Source organism: Phaseolus vulgaris, chromosome 6 (assembly GCF_000499845.2).
Source record: "Phaseolus vulgaris cultivar G19833 chromosome 6, P. vulgaris v2.0, whole genome shotgun sequence".
NCBI classification, from domain to species: Eukaryota; Viridiplantae; Streptophyta; class Magnoliopsida; order Fabales; family Fabaceae; genus Phaseolus; species Phaseolus vulgaris.
The window spans coordinates 19,214,317-19,239,116 of NC_023754.2; the positions used below are offsets into that span (position 1 = coordinate 19,214,317).

General features: G+C 28.1%; 1 protein-coding gene and 1 long non-coding RNA gene across 2 annotated transcripts; both read right to left on the minus strand.

Moving 5' to 3' along the window:
• Nucleotides 1–4,207: 4,207 nt before the first annotated feature.
• Nucleotides 4,208–5,504, minus strand: LOC137831578 (uncharacterized). Its single transcript, XR_011084450.1, has 3 exons — nucleotides 5,365–5,504; nucleotides 5,139–5,213; nucleotides 4,208–4,364 (listed from the first exon to the last, which is right to left on the minus strand). It is a non-coding gene; the product is annotated as an uncharacterized lncRNA (long non-coding RNA).
• Nucleotides 5,505–16,338: 10,834 nt separating this feature from the next.
• On the minus strand, nucleotides 16,339–20,968 carry LOC137831579 (26S proteasome regulatory subunit 6B homolog). The gene is made up of 6 exons (XM_068639313.1): nucleotides 20,325–20,968; nucleotides 18,366–18,596; nucleotides 17,888–18,046; nucleotides 17,538–17,690; nucleotides 17,280–17,363; nucleotides 16,339–16,634 (listed from the first exon to the last, which is right to left on the minus strand). Exons 1-6 carry the CDS (start codon nucleotides 20,823–20,825, stop codon nucleotides 16,500–16,502), a joined length of 1,263 nt encoding a protein of 420 aa, XP_068495414.1. The 5' UTR covers nucleotides 20,826–20,968; the 3' UTR covers nucleotides 16,339–16,499.
• Nucleotides 20,969–24,800: the final 3,832 nt, after the last annotated feature.

Sequence of the window (24,800 nt, forward strand, 5' to 3'; positions counted from 1 at the left end):
TTTTTTTTTGTGACTTTCTTCTCGTTTTCTCTTCTTCATTATATTTTCCAACCATTTTTTTCTAAGCTATCCAGAAACTAGAAACTAAATCTTCAAATTTTCAATATTTATTTAAAATTTTAATTTTTCTAAATAAACATTTTTCCTTTTTACATATATATATATTTTTAAAGATAGTTTTGTTCAATCATGTGGAGTATTAAATTTTAATATCTCTTTAAAAAATTCATACTTCAATTTGTCACATGGATTTTGATCCTCAACAACTCTCTTCTTTTCTTCACACTTACGTTACAAACCTTAATATAGATATTTTAATACTTTTTTATATTATTTAATTACAAATATATTCTTTATTATATATTTAAACAGTTACATCAAAAATTATTTACTACTTCTCATCATATCATTTTTCTTATAATATTAATGATGTGAGAGAATCATTTTACATATAAATTTAAGAATATATTAAAATGACATGATTGTTTACTCTTTTTTCTTTTTTTTTATAATAATAGCAGTTTAAGATTAAAAAAGATTTAACTTCCTATTTTTAATATAGCATAAAAGAGTTATTTATTATTTGCTGTTTTCTTATTTCAATGGGCATTTATGTATTATATTTTTTGTTATTTATAACTATAGTCTCTCTCTCTCTCTTTCTTTATATTAATTAAATTAAGAATATAACTGAAAAAAATATTATCTTGAAATTTTAAAAATAACAAATGAAAGAAAATATTTTTAAAAAGCTGACAATTAAAAAGACAGATGAAATATCACTTATACTTTATTCTAAAATAACGTTAATTTGATTTTTTTATGCAAATTACAAATAATAATAAATTTATCACTTATTAAAACAATTTTATTAAAATATCATAAATACAATATTTTTATCTATTACACGTGAGAATAAAAAAAATATCATTTTATTAAAAACTGAAAGTATCAATTAGTTTTAAAATTTTAGAGAAGTTAAAATTGAAGTTATTTTAAAATGAAGAAAATAAAACATTATATTACTATATTTGACACCCCTTTGCTAGTTATATCTTTATGCTTGTAATTTTGTAATTATATTTTATTTATATTTCATTTTTTTATTTTTTATTTTCTTTTATTTCTATACTCATGACACTTACACTAAAAAAAGCAAGATTTGAAAAAGTCTACAAAAATTATTTCCTGTTACGTAAGGACCACCTTTAATTAGTGTGTAAACTTGGTCGGCACTTACGTTAACTTCACGGATCAAGTATAATTTGTATCAATAAAAATAATAATTTGTTCTAATTATATATAAAAAAAATACTTTAAACAAGGTAATTTAATTTTCATTACCCAGAACCAAAATTAAAATCCAGAACATCCCTTTTTTCTTGGTAAAAAAATGGAGTTTGGAAACATGAAAAGTTTCGAACTTTGCTTTCACTTTCATGTTCTTCTTTCTTCCTTTTCATCTTTACTACTCTCAATTAATGAGTTTGGATCCTAACTAAAGGTTGTGAATGTCTTTATTACAATCCTACAAAATAATTTATCACCAAATCACATGCTTCAAGTGACCAACACATTTCATTATTTCCTATGTTTCTTTCACACTTCAATACCATTTCATTTATTGACACATCTTAATAGTTATTAAGAATTTATTTTAATAATAATCTTTATTCATATATTTATTAGGTAAAAAGTAATCAATATTTCAAGAGGATTAATTTTAATTTTCATATTATTCTTTTTCATTTTTAGTTCTCCTAATATTCTCTTTTAAATTAGTACACACATTCCTGGTAATTCAATTTAAGTATTTTTTGTCGGCATCAATATAAAAATTAACCAATCTTAATTAGATTTAGGTAAATTTGATTAAATATTGTAGATTATCTAAAAAAAAATTATACAAATAAAAAAAACAAGTGAAGAAAATTTATAGATGTATTTTATCCAGTTTCTTTTACTCAAACGAAGAAAAGTGTTTAATTAGTATATGTTTAATATAATGTTAAACTAATTATTATATTTTTTCAGATTTTTCTCTTCAAACAATTTATAAGAAAAATAAAGATATAATTGAAACGGAATATTATATTGAAATTATAAAAAAAATGAGCGATAAAAATAAACATTTTTTTCTTAAAAAAATAACTAATATATACAAATAAACCTTTGTCTAGTTTACTTAGTTGTGTTAGAGTGAATTGTTTGATCGGAATAGTTTTTGTAAATACGTTATAAGAAAATGTATCAGGTAATAAATTATTGTGCTAAAAATATAATTTTTAATACTTTTTTATTTAATAAGTAATAAATTTATTGTAGGAAGAATTAATGTTACAATACTTATTTGGTGTCTATATATATAATTAATTAATTTGTTTTTTCTTTTATTATAAATAATTAATTGCCTCTCTTAATTTTTAAAATGTTATTCTTTTCATTAACACGGTTTAAATTTGTAAACTTGTCATTTTATTTTATGTATACAAATAATTAGCGTTAGTTTTCGCAATACGTTATTTTTTGAAATGGGATGGAAATGATTGTTACATCAATTTTAATAAATAAGGGACTAAATTAAAATATTTAATAATAATAAAAATATATGTAATTATCAAATAAATAGATAGACTAAATTAATAATAATAAAATAATATATTAAAATTTTGCCTTCTTTATTGTCCGTCATATTTTGAATAAGAATATTTTTATGCAGATTTTTGGTGAGAAATCAGAAAAAAAAAATATTTTCATATAAAAGAAAAGAAAGATCTCGCAGTTGACTAAAATTAAACTTTACAACTAAAATAAAATGAAGCTAAGAGGAAACCAATTAAAGCAATGAATAATTTGAAGTCGTAAAGTTTAGCATTATAATATTAATATCAACTTTCCGCATTTTTAGATCTCTATCTAATCATGAAAATGTGAATTAGAAGAAAAAAATAAAAGCTTCATTCTTTCTCATGTTTTGTCTACCATTCATAATGTTTACTTCATTATGTCAATCTCTTGTGAGTTAAATTAATTGTCTATTTCCTTGTATTTTTTAGTTCAACAAAAAAACACCTTTTGAAGGGGTGTATGATGTGATAATTAGTGAGTACTTTTGTCAAAGTTATTAATTTATAGTTGGTCAGTAATAAAAAAATTATTTCTTTTAAATAAAAGTTTTCATAGATATCATTATGCAAATTGACATTTCAGTTATGTTGACACCTTAAATAACAACAATTATTTTTCATCACAGAAAAAAAGTATTATTAAGAAAGAAAATACAAAAATATGAGGAACTAGACCAAAACCTATATGTTAACAAAAACGATACATATGTATACTATACATATTCATAAAAAATTATAATAACATATTAGATGATAGCCTATTATACCAAATGAAAAGATTCTATATGAATAAATCATAAATTAGTCAACTTATCAACACACACACATTCCCTTCACGAAATATATGAGTAAACATAAACCTGATTTTCCCATAGTTATTAAAACAAGTATTTCGTCGATTACGAAGCATCCAAAGAACATTGATCCTAACATTAAACGCAAAACAAACCAAAGCAAAATTACATTTCAGTCAGACATTAGTAAGCCCCATCTTTTAAGTTTCGCTCACAATATGTATAGCCCCATAAAACTCAACAACCAGAGCAGTCTGAACTTCAAAAAACTCAGAGTAATATTTAATAAATTTCTCCATACTCACACAAAAAATACCTTATACACAAGTAGTAAGATCAGGATATCTATCAGCCTCGTCAGTGCAATAAAAAATTACTTGTCATGACTTTCTTTTATTATAAAAATCACTTTTATTATATAATAATTACACTAAAATAAAAATCTATGATTTCCTATTTACTATCGGTATTCTTTCATCAAGAAATCGACAGTGTAATGGTTCTATTATGAGAAAAATATTCATAAATATTTTATTCATCAATTAATGCACATAGAAAGACATTTTTTAGCTAAAGATTTATAAATTATCATATACATGACTTTTAAGTAATTAATATCATTGTATATGACAGTTTATGGTTTTTTCATAGGGTAATGGTTTATTGCAAGTATAATTTACATTTTACTACTTAAAAGTTATCTTTAAGTTCAGTAGGTAGATACAATTAAGAACTTTAACAAAATACAAATTACTTGTGTAACACCCCATAATTTACATATAACTATTACAATAAAAGTTCTACCAGTTTCTATACAAACTTGGAGTTTTTCAAAACATTCCTAATACATGATTAGGATTTATAGAAATACAAATATTTACATATCCACAGCTCAAAATAAAACTCTGTAACCTCTAAGGCTCTCCTGCACCTGTATGGTCATCTGCTCGTGTACATAGTACAGTCATCGCAGTTCAAACACAGCAAGAAAAGCAAGGGTAAGCTACTGAAAATAGAATTTTATAATATACACACTTAAATCCAAAGAGAAAACCAAGTTACATGATCAATTTCTCAAATTACACAATCTTCTTCAAATCCCAACATTAAAACAATCACATAGATTTCACATGGATCTACACATCCAGAATATTCAACAAACAACATCTTCCGGAAGACCCGTATTAAGTAAGTCCTACCAGAGACTAACACCTGATCCAAAGATTACCAGCGAATCCAACAAAAAGGATCAGGGTAAGTTCAATACAACCCAAGTCGTGCATCTCATATGTCACGGTGTGCATGAACTCCCCCATCAGCTTCTCACCACCTGATATCTTAGTCTATGTGACTTAGATCATCAGTGAAGCTCGGAGATCTCTGTTACCACATAGGCATCAATACTTAATACACAACAAACATCAGTCCATACATTATCCCAAATGTATGAATTCAATTTCATACCATTTCGTCATACAATATTATTTCAAAAGTTATCCACAATATTCAAAAGTTTATTTGACATAAAAAAAATACACTTTAATACTAAATCATCAAAACCCAATATTTCCACAAATTTAAATAATATATAAACAAACACACAATATATAAACAAATAACACCCCTGTAAGAGAAATTCAATATTGGGACCACGTCCCTTCCGCATTCAGATCTTCTATCCTAGGGTGCTATTAAAAATTAAATTAGCTTCCCTTACCTCAATTGCTTGCTTTCCAAACAACTTTTAGAATTTTATTCCCCACCGTTTGGATAAGCTTCAAGATTTACGGGCCTAATGCAAATTATCCAAACAGAACAAAATTTCAGTATATAATAGAATAAGTTGAGAGGATTAAACTTCTCAACTGACCCCACCAAAATTGATGACTAAATCCTAAGGAAAAACAGAGAACACAGGATATTTAGAGTAAAAATGAACTTACTCTGTTTGAAAATCTGATCGGGTAGAAATGTTCCTTAACTCCTCTGCTACAGCGTGGTATGATCAGATTCTAAAATAGATGAAGATTGGGAGAGAAATTAAGAGAGAGGGAGAGAAGAGAATTGGAGAGAGAGAGAGAAAGTGGTTTGGAAGAAGAAAGTGATAGTGGGCACACTGTTTCTGCTTTTTATAAAAAAAGTGTCGTTACAACTTGTCTTTTTTTTTCTTTTAACTTAAAAGATCATTATAAATTAAAAGTTATCAAACTTAATTTAATTAAAGATCATTATAAATTAAATGTTAAAAAGAAAATTTTAATTTAATATCAAACTAGCTATGGTCCTAAAAAAAGTATATTTATAAAATAAAATATGTAATAATAATTTATTACTAATAAAATTATAAAATAAAAGTATTTGAATAACACCTTTTTATTACACGTGCCAAAATTATTAACAATTTCTCTCTCTTTTTCTACAAAGATAATGTCCAAAATAAAATGTTTTGTCATTCTGTCAATTCATTTGATAACATCAAATCAATGAGTCTGCATCTTATTATGCTCTTAATTTGAAATTATGCACTTTGTGGAGATTGAAATGAGTCAATGGAATAATATCTCCACAGAAATTGAAATTGCACACTAAAATTGTCTTTAGCTACATTTTGGAAGAATATTGATTGAAAAAGAAAGGGAACTTTTTGAAATTTAGAAATTGTTTTTAGTCACAATTTGTCTTTAGTTGTAGTGCAGGGAATATTATAGACAAAGACAAAGACTAACCATTAACAATACAGAATGACAGAATTAAGTCATGCACACAAGTGGAACTTAATTACTATTTTTTTTTTCTTTTAAGTACATGTTTGGAATTTGATTCCCAGATAAAGGAATATATAAATCTTTCAAGTACATGTCTTTAAACTAATCTTTTATATTATTTTAGAGTTTTTGGATGTAGACGTGTATTTTTATAATAAAATATGTCTTTAAAATTTCATCATCTCTCTCACATAATCAACTATATATTTTTTTACATACTTCATTATGTTAATCCAATAATGGATTGTCTCTTCTTTGTATGTATTTTTATATTATCTTTGTATTTTTCTGTAATGACAGTACACTAAAAAAAAATCATAAAATAAAAATTAATTTTAGAAATAAAAAATAATTAATTGCTATAATGACTAAATTAAAAATCATTTTAAATACTAAAAATATTTTTAGTTTCTAAATTAGTTTATATTATTATTAAATAGTTTATAAATTGGTATCTAATTAGTTACCAGTGTTTTAACTACCAATTATTTAGATTTTAAATTTGGTAACAAAAATCTCTGTAGCTCATTAGTTATTAATTTATAAACCAAAAAAAAATTTAGTTTGTAAAATGTTCTCTAATTTAATTACTATAGCAACTAATTATTATTTTTCTCTAAAATTAGTTTTTATTTTATGATTTTCTTGTAGTGGTATACTCGTTATATAAGAAATTATTATTATTATTATTATGTTTTTAAAAAAAAAACATTTCCTTACAGTTTTTTCATTCATTTTCTCAATATCTTTTACTTAATTCACACAATCTTATTTTTTATTCAAAATTTTCTTTCTTTATTTCTCTTTATATTCTCTTGCTTTTCATCATCATCCTACCTAAAGTGTAAAAGAGAAGACAATAAAAAAGACACTAAGCATTTGTTTGGTTGTGATGGAAGAAATTGAGTGAAAGAAAAAGGAAAAGTAAATGTAAAATAAAATTGTTTAGTTGAAGTAAAGTAGATTGGAAAGAGAGAAAAAATAATGAAAAATAAAATATTTATGCATTTGGTTGGAAAGAAAAGAGAGAAAAACATAATTTAACAAATTTATTTTTATTTTATATTTTCATTTTTGTATTTTCCTTTTAAATAAACAAAATCTAAAATTAAATTTTATTGGAAACATGATAACTAGTCATATACTGAAAAATCATTAAATAAAAATTAAATCTTTAGAGACTAATTTTTTTTATTAATATCTAATTAGTTTATATTATTAATAAATAAATTTTAAATATATATCTAGTTAACTACTAATTTAAAATTTAAATAATTGATAACTAAAATCTTGATAACTAATTAGATATCAATTTAAAAATTATTCGTAGAAACTAATTTAGATACCAATAAATTTTCAGTTTAACTAATTATTTTTGGTTTATAAGATTAGTTTCTATTTAATATTTTTTTAATAATAATAATGATATATAAAATTAATATAAAAATCAAATATCTTGAAATACATAATTAATTACAATGAAATCATGATCAACCATGGAAGAATGTTACAACCAATTTCATTGAAAGAAATTTACAATGAAAAAACACATTGATAATATATCATATTTAACATCATAAACAATAAGCAATGCATTTTCAAAGGCAAAACAGAGCTAATTTTAGGAGCATTTAGAAGTGAGAGATTTATGTAGTTCCCCTTCCATCATAAATTAAATTTGATTTAGTAAAATAATTTTTAGTAATGCAATTGAATTTGAAGGTTTGTGGATTAATATATATTAAAAAAATCTATATTTTTCTCTTGTAAGCTGCCAAATATATTTCAAAATAATTTATGTGGTAAAAATAGTCAAAGGCAGGTAATAGCATAATTAACTGTGTGATATAAATATTAATGCATTATTTTGTTTTTAGAGGGAGTTAGAGTGATTGGTTAAGTAATATAAAACACAATTAGAAGTTTGATAATGATATTTATTTGTGACGTGTTTGGGGAGAGAGCATGAGAACAAAATCCACATCCAACTAATGTGCCTTTCTATTTTTCAACCACTTTTTTAGGTTTTGCTGGATCCATCTGGATCTCTTTAATTTATAAATACAAACTTCTCAAACAGACTCCAACTAAGAGAATATTAAAGAATGCACAAATGGATATCAAAAAATAACTCAATTATGCTAAGACTGTATACACTGTTAAAACCAAGATAAAAGACAAACAATATATCCACGAACCAACTTACAACTATTGCAATGGAATATGCTAACAAATAACTTCATAAAATTAATTAAATTTCAACTTATTTGTAATTCAATTTTATAAAATTAATGAAAATTAAATAGTATTTATATTGTTTTAAGTTAACAATATTACTATGCATGAATGTATGGTACACTCAATTCAATTGTTTCAAATTGCTTACATTAATTAATAGAAAATTCATTAAACACACATCAATATAAAATATAATTAGTTATTATATTTTAAAGACTAAAAAAATTATTATATTTAAATTAATTTTTCATTGATAAATAATTTTTAAATTAATATTTAATTAGTTATCAAAGAATTTAGCTACGACTTATTTAGATTCTAAAGTTGGTATTTATTAATAATATAAATTAATTCATATATCAATAATTTTTTTAGTTTTTAAAATAATATCTAATTTAGTCAATAAATAACTAAATTGTCTTTATAATTGGTTTATATTTAATTATTTTCTTATAATATTAGGAGTCCAATTCAATAACACTTCAAATACACCTTCTCTTAAGATAAAATCGTGACGAAACTTCGAACTTCAAAGTCAATAATACTTTGAATTCGGTGATTGATCCTAGTAATATTATCTCAATGAACTTGAGATCGAAACATTATTGATGTCGTATGTGAGAATTTGTTAGCTTAAACCTCGACTGAGGCTTGGTTGTTCCAATACGTCCCTTCAAGATATAACTCGAATATGGCGATTAACTCTAATGATGAAGAAACTTGAGGTCAAATCAATTAATAGGTAACATTTTCAATTAATATTTAAGAGGGATCACTACAAGAAAATCATGAAAAAAATAATTAGTTGTTATAGCGACTAAATTAGAAATAATTGGTAGTTAAAACATTGATAGTTAATTAGATACCAATTTAGAAACTATTTAAAAATAATAGAAACTAATTTAGAATATATTTTTTTTTAATTTTTAAAATAATTTTTAATTTAATTACTATAGTAACTAATTATTTTTAGGATTTATTTTATAATTTTTTTTTTGTGAAATTTCAAACAAAATTAAACTGCGGTAAAAAGGAGAAGGCAGGAGCAGACAGAAATTCTAGGAAATTAAGTATTGGAATGGCCAGCAACAATGATGATGGAATATGGAAAAAAAACATGAATTTAGGGTAGTTTTGTTCAAAATCTGAATGAAGTGAACTATAGAACTACCATGGTCACTAAACAATAAACAATAAATCAATTGAATAAGAAGCTTCAACTCCATGTATCATTATGTCTCAACTTTAGCCAAAAAACAAATGGTGGTCACCAAATTTGTGGAAGTCCTGATCCATAATTTCAACATTTCATCACCATGATGATAAGAGAGAGAAACTTAAAAGAGCTATGGAAAAATGATAAAAATATATTGTTTATGATTCATTTTCTAATTCCATATTTAACAAATTTGGTAATTTGCATAAAGAAGTGTGCTTTAATTTATGGAACTTTATCACAAAGGAGAACATAGGAGGGACCCTATATTTAATTATGCTTGATATTATTATCAAATAACAGAAACACATTCTTTATTTATTTATTTCTCTAAATAAAATAGATATAAATAGCATATTGTAGAACTTTTGGGTTTTCTTCTCAACGTTAAAATGATTAAAATTTGTTGGTTAAAAATGGATGGTTCCCGTAATAACGGGAAAAATGCGTTTAATCATCTTTTCATGTAAGTGAGATTAAATATGATGTAATATATTTGTGGTAAGATAAAAAAAAAAGTATCCGGTCAATTTACTAAAAAATGAAAATTAACTAAATTTTGAATTTTATTTATTTATTCAATTAATAGATGATTTTTTTGTCTCACACAATTTTAACGAAAGGTGAAAAAAACATACCCTGAGGTTAACTGCGATTTGTTTACTAGTGTTCTATTATAAAAGTAAGAATGTTTTAAAATGTCAGAAAAAATTTAAGAAACTAACAATTTTCCGAGGAAACATAATTGAGACAATATTGGTATTTTAGTTATAGTTTGAATATTACTTCGGATTTTAATTTTGTCATTCATTTGTTCTTCTAATCTTGTCTTTTATGCAAAAGTTTGTCATTTTGTGAAATTGATAAATCTCGTTGTTAGTGATAAATGTTACATTCCTAGAATTGTAGTGGAATATGGACACACACATTAATACAATGATTTTAATGATTTTAAGAGAACAAAGATCATCTTTGTTGACATTACCAAAGAACCACCAACATCCATATTACCGAACCTATTACAATTATTTTTACTATTCCAACAACTACAACACATGTGAATCTATTTTACCATGACAATAGATTACTTTTTCTAAATATGGCATATTTAGAATGATAAATTATATATATATATATTCTATTTTTTTACAATACAACTTTAAGGTGTCCAAGTGTAATTTTCTTAATATGAATTTCATTAGAATACAAATTAGAAAGACTTTTAAGTTATTATTATTTATTTGTAAACTGCCATATAAAATAAAATGATTCACTATATAATAATTACTTTGATTAATACTACATTGTGAGATAGATTTCTAAATACCAAATCATAATTATTTATCAAAAGATATATAATTATTATTATTATATATTATTATTATTATTAAAGTTATTAATGTTACCGTTAACATTTTGTTTCAAGAAATAGTTGAACCACTAAGTACAATGAAAGAACATGACTAAATCAAGACAATTTAGTTTATCAAATGATATATAAAAATATTGGACAATTCTATTTACTATAAGTGATCTGACATGTGGAGCTCCATAGTTAAAAAAAACATACTTTATATATCAGCTTAAAGTTGTATATAACTGATCATTTAAAAAAATATATATATATAATAAAAATAATTTTGTAATTAAATAATATAAAAATTATTAAAATAATAATATTATTGTGAAAAAAAATTGGATGTAAAATTATCAAAATCCTTCCTATTATAACTTAATTCCTACAAATAAATATACAGAGTACTCCTTAGTTATCTTTTATGCTATTCTCTTCTTTTAAAGAATTACAGTTTCTTAAATCCTAATACAAAGTGGCTGTATTTTTTTTGCTATTTAAATTACATGTAAATTATATTTGAAGTTCACAGTTTGACTTATTTTTGGGGTCATTGAAAGATCATGGATGATTCTCACTCGATTATATATCCCTTTCTCATTGATTAACTATGTTACTATATATTTACATGACTTTTAACTAATAAAGAAAAAAAACTTCAATGCATATAGTTCTTTAAATGTCACATAGGTGTCTCTCCAAAAGAAGAATGAGAAGTGTTTAAACATAGCACCTTCATCCTTTGCTTTGTTTTGTTGAAATAACTTATTTGATTCATAAACACTGACATAGATGCTGATATGATACAGAGAGATATGTATAATCTCTAAAGTCTAGAACACGAATATATATATATATTATAAAATTATGAACTATATAAATTGATAATAAAAATTTATTTCCACATGTATGTTTTAATTTTTTTTAACAAAAAATGTTTTTCATTACTAGTTGTTCCTTATTTTTATAATCATAATATAAATTTATATAATAAATTTGAGTTTTAGAAAATTAATGTATTTCTCCTGTTTAAAATTATGTTAGAATCGGACTAGAATTATCATAAATTCAATAAATATTTTTTAAATTGAATATTTCACCAATACGTATTTTATGAGTATATGTATCTTATATGTGTATCCGACACGTCATTTAAGATAAGTGTTTAAATCTCATAAGCTTATGTGTTATACAATAATATTAAAGTAGTGTTATGGAAAGGGAGAAGCTTTACAAAGAAGGCACATGATTATGAATATTTATTAATTACATTGCATGCATGCTAGTTGGCCAAACTTTGGGTCTATTTAAGGAATCTATTTTTTTTTCACATATGAGTTGTGTGTGACAACTTTCTCATTTGTTTTCAAAAGAAAAGATCATGAAATATTGGGTGAGAACAGTGTTTATTATTTAGAGGAAATATTGGGTGGAGAAGGGAAATAAAGAATGAAGGTTGGTTGGTTGAGCACATGCAGGTCAAATCAACCCCTTATTTAGAGGGTGCATGGAACCACCACCCAATCATCAAATCATTCATTTTAATTTTAACATTTTTTTTCCAAAAGTCAATCATTTTTACAAATATACAAATATAATAGGGTATATTTGAGAACCAGTTTGCAATTATACAAACTGCATCATTGAGGAAAAAATATGTTGTTTTTTTAAGTTGGGTCAACATTAACATATTTTGTTTTTTTTTTCGTAAATGGTATAATTTTATTTTATATGTTTTGAAATGAAAAAAATTATTTTAAAATTTCTCAAATCGTATTACAATTTTAATTTTTATATTAAACTTATTTGTTAGATACGAATTCAGTTATATCAAATTTTATTAAAATCGTAGTTTATATTATTTCACACGTCAAATTTTAAATATTTTTTTCTATTTTAAAAAATAATAAATGAAATTACATGATTTAAAAAATTATTTTGATCCATGATTAAGCTTGATGGATAAAAATGGAAATATATTATAGAATTTTTTTCAAGATGATTTTATATATGTGAAATGTTTAACTCTAAAAGGTGGATTTGGAATAGATATTTAAGTATTGGAAGTAAGTCACAATCATTTTATATATTGAAAAAAATATATGATTTCTGTAATGTCACATCTTATTATTAAAAAATTATATTTCTTTTTAAATGAAGTATACTATTAATAGTTTTAATAAACTATATTTTTTATCATTTATGAACTTGAACAAGATATTAATTTTGATTCTTTATGAATCGTTACTTATAAAAGGAACTCAACAAGTTATAAGCAACACTTCAAATATCATGTGTCAGAATGCTCTAATGGAAGAATTGTTTCAAATTCATTTTTTTTTAAAATAACTCATAAGTATCTAGAACTTATTATCCTCTTACAAAAATCACTTCAAAATTACTCTCCAAATCTAACAAAAATAATAAATGAAAATTCTCAACATCATTAAAATCTTAACTAAGTCTTCATATATACATTTTATTGAGTTGTTTCTAACAATAGATTTCTTATATAGTGATTATCATAAATCATACTTTATTCCTAATTAATTATATGATTATCCAGAAAGGTTTCCAATACATGATATCATCTCATGGTCAAGTTTACTCAAAAGCTATATCCCTTAAGTATAATTCTCATCCCATATATATAAAACATATATAATTGTGACAATGCCTATGTCAATTCAACGGTGAAAAAATTGGCATTTCTGCTAACCACATTCACCAAACACAACCAAATTGAGAATAACGTGAAAGCCTTCCAGCATCTCTATTTACTGATTACAAAACTTGTAGAATTAACAAATAATAACTTCTGAAGAAGGGGAATTGCTAAGCAGTGTAGTAGACACAAATAAGAAGCACTTTCATGACTCAATTTGCACATGACATTGATATGGAGAAAAAACAGTTGTTGGAGATTCCACATCGACTAGAGATAAGAACATTTCATAATATATAAATGGGTACAAACCTCACCTTATCAAGCCGGTTTTATGGGGTTGAATTAGGCTTAAAGTCCACTCTGTAACATGGTATCAGAGCCAGGTTCGAGCCTATCCTAGCGAATATTTGTGTTAGGCACTTAAAGTCCAGAGAACAACTGATTTTCAAGTTGGATCATCTTGGAAGAAAAAAATCACTGCTGACATGAAGTGAGGATGTGGAAGTAAAATTTGCAAGAGAATAAACCTGGGGTATCAACAAATCAAAAATCAGAATACAGTAATAAAGCAGAGAGAGATAAAATTTTCACAAGACAAAATCCTGAGATTTTAACAAAAATGGATCCATTGCCAACCAAGATAGATGACTATATGATTTCTACATCTTCGATCCATTGTGTATAATTATAATATTATAAATATCGAGGAACGTATTATCCCCACTAAAATATTATAAATAATTTTACATCTATTAAAAAATTGACTAATTTATTAACAAAATTAAATTTGTTTATAATTATAATATTTTTCTAAATTTACCCTTAAGTAATTCATCTATTGATTGAATAGTAGTAGTGAAATTTAGTTTTCAAAATTAAAATCTTGAAATATAAACTAAAATAGTTAAGGGTAATTTTTTGGTCAAAAATAATTAATGTAAAATATAAACAAGATTTTGTAAAAAAGACAAGAAAAATACAAAATAGTGTTTATAATTAGAAACAGAGAGCGTATTCGTATCCAAATTTTTAATGCACTTTGACGTAATTTTGAATGAAGTATTATTCATAATGCTTTAAGATAATTAGTAAAGGAATGTTATATATTAGTGCACAAACTATGATGTAAAACAGCCTTGAGTGGAGAAGCAAGGAATAGACAAGTGGTGATTACAAGAAGCCACGAGTTTTTGCTGTCCTCAAACTACAAAGAAGCAACTCTTCCCGCATTATAAATCATTATCATAGCAGCAAGTTTTTGTTGTCTTTAAACTACAAAGAAACTTATAATGTACACTAAAAAAAGTTAGAAGAAGAGTCCATTATATTTTATTGACAACACTCCATCTTGGGGGTTATAGTAATTACTGCAAGCAAATGTTTCAGGAAATGATCCCATCCATTCATTGTCTGAAGCTGTAATCAACCATCTAATTAAACAAGGGTGGAATAAAAAGGTAAATGCCATAATAATGACAATAAGGATTATGTCTGTGGGTTATAAAGTGAAAGGATTCCAAAACTAGCAAGTAAAAGGTTGATAATAACTTATGAGAATACCAACTCTGATAAAATTAGGAAAAGAATGGTTCTTATATCGTATGAGCATTTAAGCATGAATCCATATTTGAATCTGCTCTGCTTCATCCAATCTAGCTATATTGGAAAATTTAATGAGTTGAGCCCACGGGCACTGTTCCTCCAAATCCTTTAAATGCCTTCTTTCATGGTCCCCCAAATGGTCCCCTTGTATATATTCATCACTTGTTACTTAACCCTAAGTGTCTTCCTTGTTTATTTCCCTGTTGTTGGGGACCAAAATGCCTATCAACCTTCCCCCACAACACCCTAATAATGGCCAAGATTAATAGATCTCAACTGGGCAGATTCTCCTACACAATATCACCTTGAATCGGCACCAACATGTTCATGTAAAATGACTAAAAACACCTTTAATCAAGTGGAAAATAAGTTACACTTAGTGCATCCAGCACTCAGCAACCAAGCACAGTACGCGTCGCACTAACCAATGTAGAGAAAGCTAACAATTCCAGATACCAATATCATAAAGTTGACAGTTCTGGATAGCAATATCCATAAACAAATATGACTTACGGACCGTAAGTATATGTTTTGAATTTAAAAAGTTAAGTCAGGTGCATATCATATATCATATGGTGCTGGGAGAAATTGCCTCTCAACTGTTATCTGTTGATGTTTTGGCCCCAATTATTTTGGTCCAAGAGAGTTCACGTGTTACAACTTTTCGTTTTTACCAGTAGCACTCAATACTGCTAGACAAATTGCTGCTGGAGGCACAAACAACTGGGAATAGCTTATCTTCATTGTTATAGATTCATTCATTACGAACTTTCAAATGCATGGGATTACAAGAGAAACTATGCATGTTCATCTAGTCAACAAATATTCTGGAGACACTTTAACCTTCTGAGAAAGAGATAGATGTTAGATTTTGAATAATTGATAAATATTTCAAGTCTACTAAGTATTACTGTAATTTCAGATGTGCTCTGAAGAACAGATTTTAATCAGAAACATTTGCGCCTTAGGCAATCATTCATCAAAGCATCAAAGTGAGGACATCTCAATGCTTCAGGGTGCTTAGTAATCAGAGACATGCAGTACGTAATGAATATTAAGCTGCCACAATTAATATATTTCGTAAATTAAATCATCTAAATTTCATAATAAGATGCAAGGTCGACAAGAAACATAAACAATGCGTCATTTCTCGTGAATATATGACTCATGATTCCTCTAGAAATGTACCCTGTATATGAACTTAACAAGCACAAACCAATCTAAAAGCTACATCATCATTTGTAAAATTCAAAGTCAGTATCAGGTTTCTTCACGTTTGTCCTATAACCCTTCTCAAAGTCCTTTGGCAGTATGACATATCTATTCTTACGAACAGCATGCATTCCAGCTTCTTGACAAATAGCTGCTATCTGCAGGCACCAACAATCATCAAATAATAAGTTTGTCAACTTTAATCCAAACATGGAATATTATTCTTCAATTAAATAGCTTTTAAGCTTGAAGAATAGGTCCTCCACAACATAATCTTTCTCACGGTGATAACAATTGTTCTCTCTCATAGTTCTCCTTTCTTACACATTTTATTTTGAAAATTGATAACTAGTTAGTACCTTAACCTCTGTTCCACAATTTCCCCATAGAATGATGCCAATGGGATGGTCAATTAATATAAACAAACATTAAATAAAGATGTGATATGACATTTTCATAAAAAAAAACATAACTTTTCAGTTTGAGTGAACCAGTTAAAGGAAGTTAGCTATTTGATATGGTTCTAAACCCTTGTGTTTCTCAACATTTGATATTTTTTCATTAAAAAAACATTACTTTTCAGTTTGAGTGAATCGGTTAAACGAAGTTAGCTATTTGATATGGTTTTAAAAGAAGCCGCCAATCAAACCCTTGTGTTTCTTAACATTTGGTTCAAGCCTTCCAATTAAGATGGATGATGAATGTGAACAAACAATAAAAACTAAATAGTTAGACAAATGATCATAAAATAACAAGCATCCCTACATAAATATTGGCACAAAAATTATACAACAGGAACAAACCTCAGCAGCACTGATTTTGTCAGGACGGGAAACATAATCCTCCAGATCTACCTCGTCACCCAAGTTCATTTTGGCTGTGCAAACCTGATGAAACCATCAAATAATATGGTTAGCAAACAGCTGAAAATAAATAAATTAAAACTTTTCAGATACTGCAAGACAAAATGAAATTTCCCACTTATAATATAAAACTTTCAATAAGCATGAATACTTTCAGAGTAGGAAAGAAAGGTATATAAAATAACCAAAAATGCTTGCCTGAAATACAAGTCTCTTCTGGCGTCGATCAGGCAAAGGGAACTCAATTTTACGATCAAGCCTTCCAGGACGCAACAGAGCAGGGTCCAAAGTGTCTGCTCTGTTAGTTGCCATTATGACTTTAACATTAACTGTTTGATCAAAACCATCCATCTGAAGAAAAAACAGGGGTAATTAAACCAAAACTTCAGTGAAGATCTGAACACAAAGAGAATGTAGTCAAGCCAAATAGCCACAGGTCAAGAGATAAACAAAAATTAATTCGCCAACAGTCACAACCTCCTAGTGACTACCAATACTAGTACACAACATACACACAACACCTTACAGAAATATCATTTCATAGATACCTGATTCAAAAGTTCCATAAGGATACGCTGTACTTCTCTGTCAGCTCCAGTTTGGGCATCAAATCTGGCAGTGGCTATTGCATCAACCTCATCAATAAATATAATTGCAGGAGCATTCTCTTTTGCAAGACGAAATACATCGCGAACCATTCGTGGACCCTGAAATATAAATATAAGGGAAGATTTGAAGAAATTGCAGTAAGCCATTGATAAAAAAAACATGTACAATTCATGAACTTGAAACTCGGGAAACTTGATGAACAACATTAATTAAAAACATTGGCCTGCAACAAAACGCCAATAAAAACATATAATCCCCAAATTTGAAGCATAACTGGATATATATAGCAAAATAACTGAATAGCATCAGTAGTTACTAATTGGAAAACCATCATTTTCAAAAAGAAACTAAGATAGAAAAGTAAGTTACAACATTGTCAACATCACATCCAAATGCAAGATGACTTAAAAATCATACCTCACCAAGATACTTCTGCACGAATTCAGATCCCACAACCCTGATGAAGGCAGCAGTGGTGTGATTCGCAACAGCCTTAGCAAGCATTGTTTTGCCAGTGCCAGGAGGTCCATAAAGTAAAACACCACGAGGAGGGTCAATACCAATTTGTTTGTACAGTTCATGATGTGTAAGGGGTAGCTCCACCGCCTCACGGATTTCCTGTTTCTGGATATCACATCCTCCAATGTCCTAAAAACAGAATGATGGACCAAAATTTTCAGTGTCAATGTTACCACCTTGGAACCTCTGAGACTAAATACAGCACATAATTTAACAAGCATCTAATCATCCACATGTTTAACATATAACATCAGATTCCTATAATCAAAGCTGCATATTTAAGAAACACCCCGAAGTGTATTAATGGGTCCCATTAAGTCTGGAAGTATGAATTTTTTTTAATCTTAAATTGCAAGACATTTTGATTCCTCTAAAAGGATTCCAGTTAAAACCTTCAAGCAGCCAAGTAGCTCTCTAGATGTTTAATGATAGAGAAACCCTCAGTTCCTAATAATACATATCTAGATACTTCTGATTATTTAGAATCTGCTGCTTGTTTCTACAATTATAAGAGAAACTTACACAATAACAAAAAAACATCGTGTATACCCTAATTAACACTGTGTCAGAGTTGTTCTGGAGTGGCAAAAAATAACATTTCTAAATTTGACACTTTAACTAAGTGTATGGCACATGCCGATGTTGAACTTGGGGACATGTCATTGAAGAGCCATGTCCGTGCTTCATACAGAATAGTAACAGTAGTAAGTAAACCCCATATGCTCCAGCCATTCCATTTTAAATCACATTAAATCCATGCTGCATATTTAAGAACATTTTTTTTATCTTAAATTGCAATGACTAAACAAAACACTTCAATTCATCTAAAAACTCAAGACTTTTCATTTTTCAAGTGTTAAAGCGTTCTATTTAAGATGTTTAATAATAGAGCAACACTCACTCTCAGAAACCATCAACATCCTTAAAGAGGCCAAGTAGCTTTCTAGAAGTTTATTAGTAGAGCAACACTCACTACAACAAGTAGTAAATCAAACCCCATATGCTTCAGCCATTGCATTTTAAATCACATTCAATCCAGAACACCACCATTAAATTTCACGACATACAGAAATCAACCTCCACTTAAAACATAAAAACCATAGCACAAATCTATCTATTGTTATCTTCAGCAAATCATCCATCATACAACACTATTATCTTCAAGGTTTTAAAATAACAATTTCGTTCGCAAGATCAAGGTACCGAGGGTGTCTGCTGCTGCTGCAACCGTTACCTTAACAGCCACATTTGTCCACAATATCAAGAAACTATAGAAATTACCCACAATACCAAGTCCAACAATATCTGGAAACTATCATTACTACCCGCAATTTACCACTATCAAGAAACTATTCACATTATCAAGTCCCACAATTTAATCAAACTATCCAAACAACCCGCAATACCATGTTCCACAATTTCAAGAAACTATCGAAACTGCCTGCAATTTCCCACTATCAAGAAAATGCTCAGATTATCAAGAAACCGCCAACAGCAATTTAAAACCTTAATAACATTTAAACTAAAAACAATTTCCTCTCTACATATACAAAACCTAGGTATTCATTTAGCTGTAAAAAAATTTAACCAATCCCTAACTTAAAAATCACTTTAAAAATTTCCAATCAACCCAAACTCTCATTAAACGCAACAAACCATAATCAAGAAACAAACGAAATTAACCCCAAAATAACCCAATTTAGCAATAAGGAGTGACGTAGCCGCAACAAACCCTAACCAAACCGCAACGGAAAATCAAAAATAAATAGAAACCGATCCAGCACTAACCAAAAACCCTAGGTATCATCATCCACCTAAAATCAGCAAGTGAAAATGACAAAACGTAAGGAAACTGACATTATAAGTGACGTCGGGCTTCTCGGACTGGCTGAGGAGCGAAATACTGGAATCAGCCTCCGGTGGGAGGACGTCGACGAGCGCGTTGGAGTGACGGTGAAGCGCAACGGAGGCCGAGGGTTTGAGCAGCTCGCGGTTGATCGTGCTGAGGATCCGTACGTAGTAGTTGGATCCGGTTGTGGATCCGACGATGCCGTTGTTCTGGTCCACCATCTCCATGAACTGGCCAATCACTAGCGGCACCGACTGGATCCGCTTCACCTCCTCCTGCGCCCGCAGCAGCTCGCGCTTCAGATTCTTTTGCTCATCCTTGACGTACTCCTCCTGAATGTCGATGAACTCGAGCTGGCGCTGGAGGGACTTAAGGCGGCTGTAAAGGTCATCCTCGTCTGTTTCACCGCCACCAAAGCTGCCCTGGAGGTAGTCGGATTTTGTCGCCGGGAACGATGGCGGTGGCTCCGATGAGGGCTTTGGGTCCAATACCATCGCGGAGGAACCCATTGATGAGACTTTTGGGAATAGGGTTTGGAGTGGGAAATAGGAATCGAATGGAACGGAATGAAATGGAATGAAATTGTTTCTATTTGCTGCTGTTGTTTTTCCCTTTTTGGGTTTTCATGATATTTAATGGGAAAAAAGTGTAATGACCAAAAGGACCTCGTTGGCGTGTCAGCGAAGAAAACAAATTCTTGTATTGGACTTGGGCCTTGACTCTGAAGTCTTATTACGGCTGCTTCTTCCTAGACTTCATACGTTCTTGCGGCAGCCCAATAACAATCAGGAAAATACATTTTTGTCCTTAAGAAAAAAGTAAATTAACTCAAAACGGTTAAAGATTTTTTACTTAATACAATTTGGGAATCTGGGATAGTCTATTTGTGGTTTTTGGTGGAAAATGTTAATTTTTTAGTTGCATTTCACTTTTTCTTGCACTGATTTATCATTTATTTGAGTGTTTCTCATTTTTTTATTTTTTTAAAAAATATTAAGATTACATAGTCATTTTTAAATTAGAAGTGTTCTTTGGAAATGTAGAATTTGAAAACAATTTTTAAAAATATATTCTAGATTATAGTTTGAAAGTTTTTCAAATTTACAAATAGTTTTCGTGTTATGAAATTCATAATATATTTTTCTAAAGTAATATTTTAGATTATCTAATTCAATTGTCTTTTTTTAAAATTTATGATTAAATTTTAGATTTTATAATTTATAATTATATTTTTATATTTTTATATTCTAAATTATATAATTCAAAAATTAATATTAAAAAAAAATTATACAATCTGAATATGGTATGAATGAATCTTTTTCTTCAATTAAATATAAATTCTTAACTTTGGACTTCTTTTTACATTTTAATTCTTGCACTAACCTAGGGTTTAGTAATGCCTTACATCAACATCCTTTCTTGACGAGTCATAGGAAATTAAAAAATAAATTTTAGTAGCATATTTTGCTTTGAAAGGTAAAATCGGGAGTACGTTGAATCATGTGTGAAAGACAGACTTGTTCATATGTTGATATAGGAAGTTTGTAACTTTCTATATTTTTATTTTTTAGTAACCAGTGAGTACAAAAAATAATTATTTATTTAGAGATTTTTTTTTAAATCTCTTGGGAAGGTGTAATGAACTAAAGCAAATAGTTTTATTTGAAAGTCATAAAAGCAAACTCAGTTTACATAGTTTACATCCAGGAATGACCAAGATGTATCAAGATCTCAATAAGTATTATTGGTGGCATGGCATGAAGAATGATGTAGCCAAATTTGTAGTTGCTTGCTTGACTTGTCAGATATCAAAGATTGAACATCAACGACCTGGAGGCATGTTAACTAGTTAGACATTCTAGTATGAAAGTGGGACACTATCTCAATGGATTTTGTTACCCACTTACCACGTACTTTGTGGAAGCATGACTCTGTTTGGGTCATAGTGGACAGGTTGACAAAGACGACACATTTCCTACCTATAGATTTGAGAATCTCTATGCAGAAGTTGACCCAAATTTACATAGATGAAATAGTCATATTTCATGGTGTACCCTCCAGCATAATATTAGATAGAGATCCCATATTCACCTCCAGATTTTGGCAAACACTTTAAGAAGCTTTGGGGACTAAACTTAAACTTAGTTCAACATACCATTCTCAAACTGATGGACAATCAGAGATAATTATCCAGTCCTTAGATGATTTGCTTAGGACTTGTGTGTTAGATCATTTGGGCAGTTGGGATGAACTTTTACCTTTGGTAGAGTTTACTTACAAAAACAGTTACCAAGCAAGCATAGGAATGGCTCCTTTCGAGGCATTGTATGGAAGAAATTGCAGCACACCTCTGTGCTGGTTTCATGATGGTGAAATTGTGTTAATTGGACCATAATTAATACAACAAACCAATGAGAAAGTCAAAATGATTCAGGAAAGATTGAAAACATCTTTCAGGAGGCAAAAATCTTATGCAGATCAAAGAAGAAGACCTTTAAGAATTCTCTGCTGGTGAGCATGTCTTTTTGAGAGTTACACCATTCACTGGTGTAGGAAGAGCAATCAAATACAATAAATTAACTCTTAAGTTCATAGGACCTTATTAAATTTTAAGGAGAATAGGCCATGTGGCTTATGAAATTATTTTGCCTCCTCCTTTGGCGAACATTCATAACATTTTCCATGTATTCCGGCTTAGAAAGTACATACCTGATCCCAACCACATTCTAGAATCTGACACAATCCATGTGAAAAAAAATCTTTCATTTGAAGTGAATCCAATCAGAAATTTAGATTCACAAGTGAAACAACTTCGTGGAAGAAGTATTCCCATGGTGAAAGTATTGTGGGATCTCATCTCTAGAGATTCCACTTGGGAAATTGAAGAGGTGATACGAGCATCATACCCTAATCTCTTTCTTGGTAAGTTCATTTTCGATGACGAAAATTTTTGTAGTTGGATATAATGTAATGGCACATAAAAAAAATAAAGAAACAGAGCCACAGACCCCTCCCCCCCTACCCGATTAAATTTTTAAATAGAGTAAGTTCATTTTTTTATCTTAAATATCTCTTATTCTCTATTTTTCTCTATGATTTAGTCAACGGTCTTAGTGGAGTCAGTTGAGAAAAGTAATTCTCTCAACTTATTCTATTATATATTAATTTTTTGTTCTGTTCGGATATTTGCATTAGGTCCTTATATTTTAAAGCTTATCCGATAGGCTAAAATTCTAAAGGTTGCTTGGAAAGCAAATAATTAAGGTAAGGGAAGCTAAATTTAATTTTTAATAGCACCCTAGGATAGAAGATCTAAATGTGGAAGGGACGTGGTCCCAATATTCAATTTCTCTTACAGGGATGTTGTGTATTTATATATTGTGTTGTTTGTTTATATATTATTTAAACTTAAAAATATTAGATGTTGATGGTTTAGTATTTAAGTGTTGTTTTTTTTATGTTAAACAGACTTTTGAATGTTGTAGATCGTGTTTTGAATGATATTGTATGATGAAAATGGAATGAAATTGAATTCATACGTTTGGGATAATGTATGGACTGATGTTTGTATGTGTATTAAATATTGATGTCTATGTGGTAACAAAGATCTTTGAGCTTCATTGATGATCTAAGTCACATAGACTAAGATATGAGGTGGTGAGAAGCTTATGAATGAGTTCATGCACACCATGACATATGAGATGTATTGAACTTACCCTGATCATTTTTTGTAGAATTCGCTGGTAATCTTTGGATCAAGTGTTAGTCTTTAGTAGGACTTACTTAATACGGGTCTCCCGGAAGGCGTGAGATATTATTTTGTTTGTTGAATATCCTAGATGTGTAAATCCATGTGAGATTTATGTGATTGTTTTATGTTGGGATTTCAAGAAGATTGAATAATTGAGAAATTGATCCATGTAATTTCGTTTTCTCTTTTAATTTAATTGTGTATATTTTAAAGTTTTATTTTCATTAGCTTACCATTGTTTTATTTGTTGTGTTGTGAACTGTGATAACGGTACTATGTGTACATGAGCAGATCATCATACAGGTGTTAGAGGTCCTGGAAAGCTTTAGGATGTTCTTTTGAATTTTATATTGTAAATATTTGTATTTCTATACGTCCTAATCATGTATTAGGAATGTTTTGAAAACTCCAAATTTGTCTAGAAATCGGTAGAACTTTGATTGTAATAGTTAGATGAAATTATTCTCTGTGTTACAACTCTTACTAATTTTGATTAGAATAATTATAAATTGACACTAATTAAATTCAATTAACATCTAAATAAATAATTATTTTATTATAATATAATTTTTGTAATAGTTGTAGAATAGTTTTTTTATGATTAGAATAATGATAGATTCACTCTAATTAAATTCAGTGGAAATCTAAATAAATTATTATTTTATTATAATATAATATTTTTAATAGTTGTAGAATAGTGTTTTTTAGTGTTAGATTGTCAACAAACTTTATT